General features: G+C 39.0%; 1 protein-coding gene across 1 annotated transcript; it reads left to right on the top strand.

Annotated features, from left to right (window-relative positions):
• Positions 1–3,282: 3,282 nt before the first annotated feature.
• LOC120993572 (gastrula zinc finger protein XlCGF17.1-like) lies at positions 3,283–10,833 on the top strand. The gene is made up of 3 exons (XM_040422047.1): positions 3,283–3,358; positions 9,620–10,042; positions 10,211–10,833. The coding sequence occupies exons 1-3, from the start codon at positions 3,283–3,285 to the stop codon at positions 10,831–10,833; spliced, it is 1,122 nt and encodes a 373-aa protein (XP_040277981.1).
• Positions 10,834–12,069: the final 1,236 nt, after the last annotated feature.

Below are 12,069 nucleotides of genomic sequence, written 5' to 3'. Positions count from 1 at the left end.
CAAATACACCAACCTTTCCCATTCATCTTACACACAATGGTTCCATTGCGGTTCAAATTCATCAGCGGAAATTCATCAGAGGTGTGAGCATCGGATTCCGCAAGCGCCTCCCATTTACATATGTATCACATGTCCAAGATACCGAGGGTAGATATATTCTGGTCAAAGCTCTATAGCTAATCAAATGTATACCTTCTTGAATGTATATGCACCCAATGTCAACCAAGTCCCTTGGCTGATGGAGGTCTTCCCCTTCTAGAGCAACATGGAGAGGGTGTGATGGTGTTTGGGGGAGATATTAACCTAACGCTTGAACCTTCTCTGGATTCTTCATCCAATAAATCGTCAATTTCCACCAAGGCCTTTAAAAGCTTAAAAAGGAAACTGCATCAGAGCTCTTTATGTGATGCTTGGAGACTTTTGAATCCCTCCAGACATGATTACACCTTCTTCTCTCCTCCACATGGCTCATATCAAAGGCTCGACTATATATTTATATCTAAAGAACATTTACAACTTTGCTCTAGAGCCCAAATAGGTAATATTCTACTTTCTGACCACTCTCCTGTGTTCCTCACTATCTTAGCCCCCTCCTTATCCCCATGAGCTTTTAGATGGTGATTAAATGAACAACTACTTGCCCCAGGGAAACTTTTGGAACGCTCAGAAGTTATTAGAGGAATTTTCTTTCCTTGAACTCTCTCCCAGAGACCTCGCCACATATATTATGGGATTCCCACAAAGCATATATAAGAGGACAATTTATTAGTTTAGGCTCCCAGCTTAAAAAAGACAGAAGGGCCCAGGTGGAGGATTTGCTTTCTAAAATTTGTCAATTAGATAGTTTACATTAAAAAAAACTCTTCTTGATTCACACCTGAAGGAACTTACTGAACTGAGAGTCTCCCTAAAGAATCTCCTTAACGTACAATCAGCTTAATATTACCTCCATTCACAATTTAAATATTTCTCCCATGGTTATAAGGCCTCTAAATTTATGATGCAACATATCAAACAGAGAAAGTCCCACAATTACATCCATAGAGTTAAAACCAAAGAGAGCAAAGAAGTCTTTACTACCCCCGATATTGCACAACAATTTCATAAATACTTCATCCCCTTCCCTCTACTTAGGAGACAATAACATCTTTCCTCTCCTTTCTCTCACTACCTACCCTGTCATCCTCAAAAAAACAAGTCCTACAGACTCCATTTTCCATAGAGGAATTGGAAATGGCCATTAAACTCCTACCTAAAGGGAAAAGTCCAGGCCCTGATGGCTTTCCAGCCTTATACTATAGCACATTTTATAAAACACTGGGTCCATATCTATTATCATTATGTAATAGCTCTCTCTCTGGAGTCCCACTTTCAGGCGATATGACTAGAGCCCATATACTCTGATCCCCAAGGAGGGAAAAGATGGTTCTCAATGTGCAAACTACTGCCCTTTTAAACTTAGACTTGAAACTACTAGCCAAGATGTTGGCCACCAGATTATCTAAGCTCCTTCCACTGTTAATTCATAGAGACCAGTTAGGTTTCATTCAAGGGAGGGAGGGAGGGCAAAGATAATACGACAAGGGTTCTGAATGCCATCTTCTATGCCGAAAAGACAAATCATCCTCTTGTGCTTATCAGTACCGATGCCGAGAAGGCATTTGATAGAGTCAACTGGGACTATATGAGAGAGGTACTGAAAATCTTCGGTATTCCCGACACTTTATCAATGCCACCTTCTCCCTCTACACACATGCCTCAGCCTCAATTATTATTAATGATTCTCTCTCCCCTTCCTTCACTATACGAAATGGCACAATACAGGGCTGCCCCCTTTCACCATTTCTCTTCATATTTGTGATGGTAACTAGAAGTAACAGAGAAATTGAAGGACTTCTTCTTGGCCACCAGAACCATAAAGTAGCTGCCTTTGCGGATGATCTACTTGTTATGACCACCAACCCAATCAAATCCTTACCACACATTTACAATTGTCTCAACCGATTTAGCCTTCTTTCTGACTATAAAATAGTCAATATGAATAATTCACACATACTAAGTATCAACATACCGGAACCCACTAAAACAAATCTAATGGCTATCTCCCCATTTAATTGGAACACACCTTACATTACCTACCTCGGAGTGAAGATAGAACTAAACCCCTCCTCACTTTTTTAACTTAACTACACCCCCCTCTTACGCTCTATAGAAGATCAACTGTCAAACCTTACTACACCAGGAGGTCTGCTATATAACTACCATCATTTCTTTGCCCCAGAATATCAGAAGGGCAATTACCATTAGTGAAACCTGCAACAACTTATTTTTTATTCAAATTGAAGTTTGTGAAGATCTGATCACTTATCTTTAGTCCCCTGATGAACCAGTTTTTACGAATACTGGGGAAACGCGTCGGGACAAGCTGCTAAGAAGGGACAAACATCTTCAATACTCACAGGCAGGGTAATACTAGGCGACAGCGAGGGCTTAACCACCGAGAGGTGGGATCACCCCTTTCGGGGCGGGTGCTCCGCCTGTAGGCAGGGGAATATTGAGGGACGCATTAGGGATTTGGTGTCCCCCCCCCTCATCTATCCCCGGCCCAGACTTCACCTCTTGTTCACCGTCTGGCCAGGTCCACAGTCATCTAACTGTAAGTTGTCATCATTTTTTATATATCGGACTGTACTATCCTGGATACGTCCAAAGTAAGGCCTTGTCTATCTATTTGAATTAGCCTAATATTATATCTAGATGGGGCAATATTTTACCAATGATAGTAAAAGTTATGTTTTCGATGAAAAGTCATTTCTCTCTGTGACACAATATATTGATACTTTTCTAAACCCTATGAATACTACTGTGATTTGATTGCAACTGTCCAACCTAGATAAATTCAAACTGTACTGGTTTGTCAGGAAAAACTTAGTCACATCACAGGAAAAACTTAGTCCGTATCCTGAGTTATATTGCAGAGCGAGTCTTATAACGAGATTGATCTTCTGGCTCAGTGATTCTGAGGAGAAATCTTGGGTCTCAATGGAACACACCGATTTTAATCTCCCCTTCTCAAGCCTAATAGTAGGTTCTGCCATTGCTCGTGACCTGGACAAGTCGTCTAACCCAATTATTAAAACTACCCTCTCAACATGGAATTGGCTACAAACATCTAACCTTTCCATTCCCCTCCCTTCACCCCTAATACAAATTCATGACATTCTAGCATTTGCCCCATCAACCTTACTAAAAAGTCTACCCCCTTCCACTCGAAATTCCACGATGGGGGTAATATCGCTTTACAATGAAGAAGGAGAATTTCTGAAGGGAGATGAAATCTTGCATTTGTTCCCAGAGTGTAAGTTTCCTCCACCCCTGGTTTCATTCCTCATATCATTTGTAAAAAATATCCCTAGAAATGCACTCTTAAGACCTTTGACGTGGTTAGAGGACCTCATCTTAAATCGTGTAAGAAAAACCAAGCTGATATCTCAAATTTATAAAAAGCTAATTTCCCCAGTACTCTTACATAAACCAGCATTTATTGGTCTCTGGGAGAGGGATCTGGAGACTTCCTTCACCCATAAAAACTTATCACACCTCCTTATAACACCTCATAAGTCATCAATATGTGTGCGAACAAGGGAGAATGTCTATAAGATCCTAACCCGTTGGTACAAGACCCCAGAGCTAACATGTCTCTATAACCCAGATAACTTGGACTCATGTTGGAGATGTCTGTCCGAAAGAGAAACCTTTTCCACATCTGGTGGACCTGCCCCTCCATACAATCATGGTGGTCGGAGATTTTTAGTTAAGCTAACAGTATCTGCAATGTTAACATAAAGATGACACCCCAACTGGCCCTGTTAGACACCCCTCCTGAGATTGAATCAGGAAATTCCCCACCACTTTATAGGTCCCTTTTGAGCGCAGCGCACTTACTAATTCCCTGCTTTTGGCTGTCCTCTTACCTTCCTTCAATGTCTCAATGGATTAGTAAAGTGGATCAGTTATATAGATTTGAAGAAATAGCCGCCTGGGAAGATCGTAAGATCCACCAGTTCAGATCACATTGGCAAAAATGGGCCGAATACAGAAAATTGTGACCGATCACAGGTATTGCCGTTTCCTCCCAAAAATAGGCTGAACAAGCTCAACATTTAAAGTCCCTTGGCCTAGTACCCCCTAAGTGCCTTATTCACATTGGCTTAGTAATCTACCTCCTGTCTTTGTTAACTCAGGTTTTTCACGGCTATATACTGTATGTATACAAAATGAAATTGTGACATCTGCTTTCTTTTATTGACCATGTTTGTACACTTCAGCTGATGTTTTGAATACATAAAAAAATAAAAAATAATAATTATTATTATATTACTCTGGTTACATTATTCTGGGATATTCTAGGAATCATTTACAGAGCATTCAACCACAGGTCCTGGTCTATGTTATTTTCCATCCTGTAGTCTACAGTTCTTTTGCCCAACCAAATAATAAAATGTTGTCAATAATATTTTCTAATTTTAATATTAATCAATGTATGAAATAACCCTTCTGGGGTCCACATCCGATTGTATTTTACACACATGTTGTACCTGTAGATGTCGTAAGAAACACTTATCATCCAACCCAAATTCACCTGTGAAAACAAACAAGCTGTGATATCAGGGCATTTATAATTACATTACCTGTGTTCTTATTCATTTGACAAACTGAGTTTATCCATTCTATGAATCCCAAATCACTTTCTATAATCTGTGGTAATAAATAAATAAAATAAAAATCTGTATTAATACATTTGAAATATTGGTAAATCCACCGCACTCCTATCAAGGGTAGAGTTGAAGTGTTCAACCTAAATTGTTCATCCTAAATTGTTCCCTTCCCAAATCAAATCTCAAGTTTCTCTTTTGGATTTATTTATTTTTGACCCAAACCCCTAAACTGGTATGTGGGGGGAGCACAATCACCATCTGAATGACTGGAGTAGTTGTCATTGTGAGGCTAAAGTCCAGTTGAGGATCTCTCTCTATTGTTGTGTGGACAATCACACGTCTCTGTGAATGTGGTAGACGATACACAAGGCGCGGCCTCATCTACACATTTTGGTTGAATATTTGTGGAACTTTATCATTTTAATTTAACCCACTGAAAACAAGTTAATTTTTTTCACCATTTATTAGATTTCATGCTAATTTAAAGAACTCAATATACAACCAAGCTTGGTTCATAACAATACGATAAGTATTTCACCTTTTCTCCTCTGCATTTTAAAATATATAACTTTTAAAACCGTTTTGTAGTGATTCTGCCTTTTTTTTGGGGGGGGGGCATTTTTTGCATTTTCTGGTGTTCACTGTGCAGTACTAGTGACATAATAACTATTCTATGGGTCAGTGTGATTATAACAATTGAAAATGTATATATATTTATACTGTATATATCTTTTCTTTATTAATCTTTTTTTATGATAAAACCTTTTTAGGACCTATGGATAATGAAAGTCTGATAATCTTTTATACTGGATATAATCTTGAGTATTTCATATATGTGAATTACAGATGGAAAGTAGAGATGAGCGAAGTATTGAAAAATTTGATTCGCTGCTTCGCCGACTTAAAAAAATAAAATCACTTTGTGACAAATGACTTTGTCACGAAGCTCATTTCTTTGTAAGTAATTAGTGCAATGCCAGGGAGCAGAATTTGAGCCCCCCTCATCCCCCCAGTTGTTTTGATCATATATGAGTGCAGCATCTGACAGCAATAATGCAGTGAAAAAAATAATAATAATTAAATAATGAAATTATACTTACCTCATCAATTTGATCGCAAAGAGCTGTACCCCGCCATCTTGATTGAAGATCTAGTGCAAAATCTTGCATGGCCTGTGATGACTAGTGTTGATCGTGAATATACTATTTGCAAAAGAAAATTTGCGAATATTGACACTTTGAGAAATTGCGAATATCTAGAATATAGTGCTATACACTCACCTAAAGAATTATTAGGAACACTGTTCTATTTCTCATTAATGCAATTATCTAGTCAACCAATCACATGGCAGTTGCTTCAATGCTTTTAGGGGTGTGGTCCTGGTCAAGACAATCTCCTGAAATCCAAACTGAATTCAGAATGGGAAAGAAAGGTGATTTAAGCTATTTTGAGCGTGGCATGGTTGTTGGTGCCAGACGGGCCGGTCTGAGTATTTCACAATCTGCTCAGTTACTGGGATTTTCACACAGAAACATTTCTAGGGTTTACAAAGAATGGTGTGAAAAGGGAAAAACATCCAGTATGCGGCAGTCCTGTGGGCAAAAATGCCTTGTGGATGCTAGAGGTCAGAGGAGAATGGGCCGACTGATTCAAGCTGACAGAAGAGCAACATTGACTGAAATAACCACTCGTTACAACCGAGGTATGCAGCAAAGCATTTGTGAAGTCACAACACGCACAACCTTGAGGCGGATGGGCTACAACAGCAGAAGACCCCACCGGGTACCACTCATCTCCACTACAAATAGGAAAAAGAGGCTACAATTTGCACAAGCTCACCAAAATTGGACTGTTGAAGACTGGAAAAATGTTGCCTGGTCCGATGAGTCTCGATTTCTGTTGAGACATTCAAATGGTAGAGTCCGAATTTGGTGTAAACAGAATGAGAACATGTATCCATCCTCTGATGGCTACTTCTAGCAGAATAATGCACCATGTCACAAAGCTCGAATCATTTCAAATTGGTTTCTTCAACATGACAATGAGTTCACTGTACTAAAATGGCCCCCACAGTCACCAGATCTCAACCCAATAGAGCATCTTTGGGATGTGGTGGAACGGGAGCTTCGTGTCCTGGATGTGCATCCCTCAAATCTCCATCAACTGCAAGATGCTATCCTATCAATATGGGCTAACATTTTTAAAGAATGCTATCAGCACCTTGTTGAATCAATGCCACATAGAATTTAGGCAGTTCTGAAGGCAAAAGGGGGTCCAACACCGTATTCGTATGGTGTTCCTAATAATTCTTTAGGTGAGTGTATATTCGTAATTGCGAATATTCTAGATTTTTTTTTCAACAGTACCCATGATCCCTCACTGCTTCTTGCTTGTGGGCCAATGAGAAGGCTGCAATATCTTTGACTTTAGGAGTAGTGTTGATCGCGAACTTTCGTAACGCAAATTTATATCGCAAATTTCCAGATTGCCGATTTTTGAAATCAAGAGAATAATGACTGGAGATCACGATTCTCGAATTCGCGAATATATGACAAATATTTCCCAAATATTCACAAAATATCGCAAATTAGAATATTGCCCCTGCCGCTCATCACTGGTGATGAAGCCATCACATCGTCTGGAATGTTGACATCACACGTCACTGAGCGCTGGATTTCTTGTGAGATTTTCAATCAAGATGGAGGTGACCAGCTCGTCACGCTCAAACACATTTTGTAAGTATGATTTTTTTATTTTTTTATTTACCACCAATCAGAGAAAATCGATTCGCTACCATAAAGCAAAAGAAAATTTGTCTTAATGGTGATTCAAATTTTCCTAGAAATTCTGATTTAATTCCACTTTGTAGAGTTTGATTAGCTCAAGCAGGGGATGGATGGAAAGTATCTCATCAGGATGTACAATGCTTATTGTTTACACTGATTCTCATATGAAAAGGTCTCAGAGTATCCCAGGAATCTCTTACAGATGCTAAATAGTTGTGTGGACAATAGGTCTATACCCTGAAAATACAATGTGTAAATGAAGGACTATCTCAGGAGGCCAGAAAATGCTAAATGGTTGATGAGAAAGAAGCACCATTGTTCTTCAATTGTATAGGGAAATGAGGGAAGCCAGATCTGATGATGAAAGGTTTCATTGATTGGTGGGACTGGGCATCTTCTGGGGAGAAGAGGAGGAGCAGATAGCTGTAAGGGGTATAAAAAGCATGGCTCAAAAAGCTGAAATACACCAAGGGAAGTTGCTTAGATCACTGACTTCAGGAGAAGACACTGACTGGAGATCATATCCTGTGGAATTTGTGGAGGGTCCATTTCTGTTAAGTATCACTGAACTGAATGTAAGTGGAAGGAATTATAAGATATTGTATCTGTGCTGTGTATAAGACAATGTGTCTCTGTCTTTAATGTCTCCATGTATATTTAAATATGACTTACATTATAACCATAGTGTAAATACGACGTAAATGCAGCATTAAAACTCTTAATCTAGAAATTTCACGAGATTGTTAGAATTTTTTGAATGTGGGTTTCCATAACTAATATAAACAAGGCAGCAGCCAACTGCCAATGTGAATATGGAATGAATCAGACAGCGTAGGGTTTGTGGGTTATAGTAGTATGAAGAAATAGATAAGATAAACACAGGGGACAATGGAACGTCTCTAATACTCTCCACAGGAAAAATCCAAACCACTCTGTCTAATGCTTTCCCAGCATGTGTTCCAAGTAAAACTAGCAGTGTCTTATGTTTCTCCATGTAATAGACGGAGAGGATGACACATGTAGTATAAGACGTCTCATCCCTGCTCTGAAACCATAAGAGCTTTTGATCATTTATGCAGGTTGTAGTTAATATCTGGGAAAAGGGGGGGGGGGGGGTATGTGATATTTCTAGATATCTGTATTGCTACCACGTCCCTCTCCTTACTTAATTGATTTCTGTGGCACTTATGAACTAGAAGAAATTTATAATTTATGGTTTGTTTTATTTCTGCTCACTATTTGCCAACCAAGTCACACTGTTTGCTGTAATGTGTGACTTGGTTGCTGGAAATTCTGGTTATGTATCTAGGGCAATGTTTCAGTGTGGCAGTGCACAGTGTGTCTATCTAATCTGGTTCCAAAGGGGTTAATTCCCAATCTGTGTCTAAATCTGCACCTTTTTTTTATGTCCTCATTAGTCTTGCCTTTTAGTTCCTGAGTTCTATCTGATGTTCTCTCTGAATTGTATGGCCAGAACAGGGCTTGTTGGTTTTTATTTTTGTCTTTGTCTGGGTTTCAGAAATCTAGATCCAAATCTAAATAAGTTTGAAGTCCATGTCTTTGTTTCTCTTGCCCTATAGGTTATCTGCCTTCAACCTGGATTCTAGCCTTGCTGTTTTTTTTAAGTTTAAGGCATAGTGGTCAAACAAAATTCATAACACTGTAATTTTGGTGCCAGCTTTAAGTTTTTTTGGTGACGCTAAATCGCTATTTTGAATGTGGACATTACTTGTGACTTTTTATGGCACAAAACTAAGTAGAAAATGTTATAAATGTCCCTCATATTGTTTGTCCAATTTCTAGATGCTTTCTCTAATAAGAAAACCACTTTTATAACTAGAAGAGGAATTCTCCAGTTTCTATGTACTTAGAGACTCCTAACTGGCACTTTGAACCAACAGTGCAATGTACTAAATAAAATCTAGTAACAGTCTTACTTTAATCTGAGATGTTAACAATTTTTGATTGACAACAATTTTTTTTTACGTTGGCAAATTTTGCTTTCTATGGATAAAGTTGATTTTATGTTACTGGATATTTATTACACCTTTGTACTTTTTGTGTGTTACTATAAAAAGAGAATCTCTCATCTTATAAAAATTATTTTGTTTCCAGGTGAAGACTGGATGAGAGGCTTCCAAAGATGCCTAAAGTTACCTCCCTCTCATAAAGTAGAAGATAATCATCCACAGATTGTCAATAATAGAACTGGATATAGACTGGGTGAGATGTCTGCGAGTTCTCAAAGTGGAAAACATTTTGAAGATAAATCTTATCTTTATATGCACAAGAAAATTCACAAGGATGAAAGGCCATTTCCATGTTCAGAATATGAGAAAGTTGTTAATACAAAAGCATATATTGTTGAATATCAGAGAATTCACACAGGAGAGAAGCTGATTCCATGTCCAGAATGCGGGAAGCGTTTTAAGAGTAAGAATGATATTATGATACATCTGAAAACTCACACAGGAGAAAAGACAAATTGCTCCTCAGAATGTGGAAAAACTTTTACTCAAAAATCACATCTTGTTCAACATCTCAGAATCCACACAGGAGAGAAGTCACAATCATGTGCAGAATGTGGGAAGTGTTTTAGTGATAAATCAAATCTTGTGAGACACCAGAGAATTCACACAGGGGTGAAGCCATTTTCATGTCCTGAATGTTGGAAATGTTTTAGTCACAAATCACACTTTGATATACATCTAAGAACTCACACAGGAGTGAAGCCATATTTATGTACTGAATGTGGTAAATGTTTTAGTGAGAAATCAAGTCTTATTAAACATCAGAAAACTCACACGGGAGAGAAGCCATTTTCATGTTCTGAATGTGAGAAATGTTTTAGTCAGAAATCAAATCTTACTGGACATCAGAGAATTCACACAAGAGAGAAGCCATATTCATGTCCTGAATGTGGGAAATGTTTTTATCGGAAATCACATCTTCATATACATCAGAGAACTCACACAGGAGAGAAACCATATCCATGTCCTAAATGTGAGAAATGGTTTGCTGAGAAAACTAGTTTTAATAGACATCAGAAAGCTCATACAGGAGAGAAGCCATTTTCATGTCCTGAATGTGGGGAGAGTTTTACTGACAAACCAAGACTTATTAAACATCAGAGAACTCATACAGGAGAGAAGCCATTTTCATGTCCTGAATGTGAGAAATGTTTTAGTGATAAATCAAATCTTGTTAAACATCAGAGAATTCACACAGGGGAGAAGCCATATTCATGTGTTGAATGTGGCATATGTTTTAGTCAAAAATCAAGTATTGTTAGACATCAGAGAATTCACACAAAAGAGAAGCCATATTAATGCATAGAATGTGAAAAATGTTTCAAACTTAAAAAAAATCTTGTCTATCATCTGAGAATTCACAAGGGAGAATCAATATGTGTCTAAATGTCCAATTATCACATAAGAGAACCTGCTAATGTGACAATCCATTAAAATGTGTGGACTGTGATAGATTAGGCATATGTGAAGATCTACTACCTAAAGCTATGTTCTGATATATAATTCTCTAAAGATTGTTGCCTATAAAGGGTGAAATGACAAGGATCAGAGTTATTTCTGATCCTTGTCATTATGACCGGGTTCAGTTATGTTTCATAGCCAGCATCTGCTCTGTATGGAGCAAGCTCAGATCATGGGCCTGGCTTATACATTCCCATAAGGAAATTATCTACATTTATGTAACTTGCACTAAGTGCATCAATTTAAGGTTTTTATTTGTGTAGGTTTAGAGAATCAGATCCTTTCCTCCCAAAATATTTCCTCACCAGTCCATAGGTTAAGTGTGGCATTATAATGTGACCCAATATACTTTATTGGCCACCTCTATTGTAATTTCATTGGTGGCCAGTGTGCGGCCTTCCCTCTCCCCCCCCCCCCCCCTGCCCGATCATTGGTGGCAGCGGAGAGTTCCGATCGGAGTCCCAGTTTAATCGCTGGGGCTCCGATCGGTAACCATGGCAACCAGGACGCTAGTGCAGGCCTGGTTGCCATGGTTACTTAGCAATATTACAATATTAGAAGCATCATACTTACCTGCTGCGCTGTCTGTGACCGGCCGGGAGCTCCTCCTACTGGTAAGTGACAGGTCTGTGCGGCGCATTGCTTAACTATCTGTCACTTACCAGTAGGAGGAGCTCCCTCAGGTGCGGGTTAATTGTGCGGATCACAGCCCCCTGTAAGAGATCGGGTGCTGCCAGGCAGCAGGGGGCAGTCATGTACACAGTTCGTAGTATATTCTAACTAGAAGTGTCCCCATCACTATGGGAACGCCTCTGTGTTAGAATATACTGTTGGATATGAGTTTTCACAAAGTGAAAACTCATCTCTGAAAAAGCTTTTATGCAGACGGATCTTCGGATCCGTCTGTATGAAAGTAACCTACGGCCACGGATCACGGACGCGGATGCCAATCTTGTGTGCATCCGTGTTCTTTCACGGACCCATTGACTTGATGGGTCCCATTACTGAAATTCAGATCCAAGTCCACTTCGTTAACTTCGATTCGCTCAGCACTACTAGTGAACTAGAACTTAT

This window comes from Bufo bufo, chromosome 3, assembly GCF_905171765.1.
Source record: "Bufo bufo chromosome 3, aBufBuf1.1, whole genome shotgun sequence".
Lineage (NCBI taxonomy): Eukaryota > Metazoa > Chordata > Amphibia > Anura > Bufonidae > Bufo > Bufo bufo.
This window is presented reverse-complemented; position numbering and strand designations above follow the sequence as displayed.

Bases quoted from the DNA above. Each gene is read 5' to 3' on its own strand.
- LOC120993572 (XM_040422047.1), top strand. From the start codon at position 3,283: ATGGGGGTAATATCGCTTTACAATGAAGAAGGAGAATTTCTGAAGGGA. The intron at 3,359-9,619 runs GTAAGTTTCCTC...TTTTGTTTCCAG, and splicing joins CTTGCATTTGTTCCCAGAGT to GTGAAGACTGGATGAGAGGC. The intron at 10,043-10,210 runs ATCTCAGAATCC...ACTTTGATATAC, and splicing joins AAAATCACATCTTGTTCAAC to ATCTAAGAACTCACACAGGA.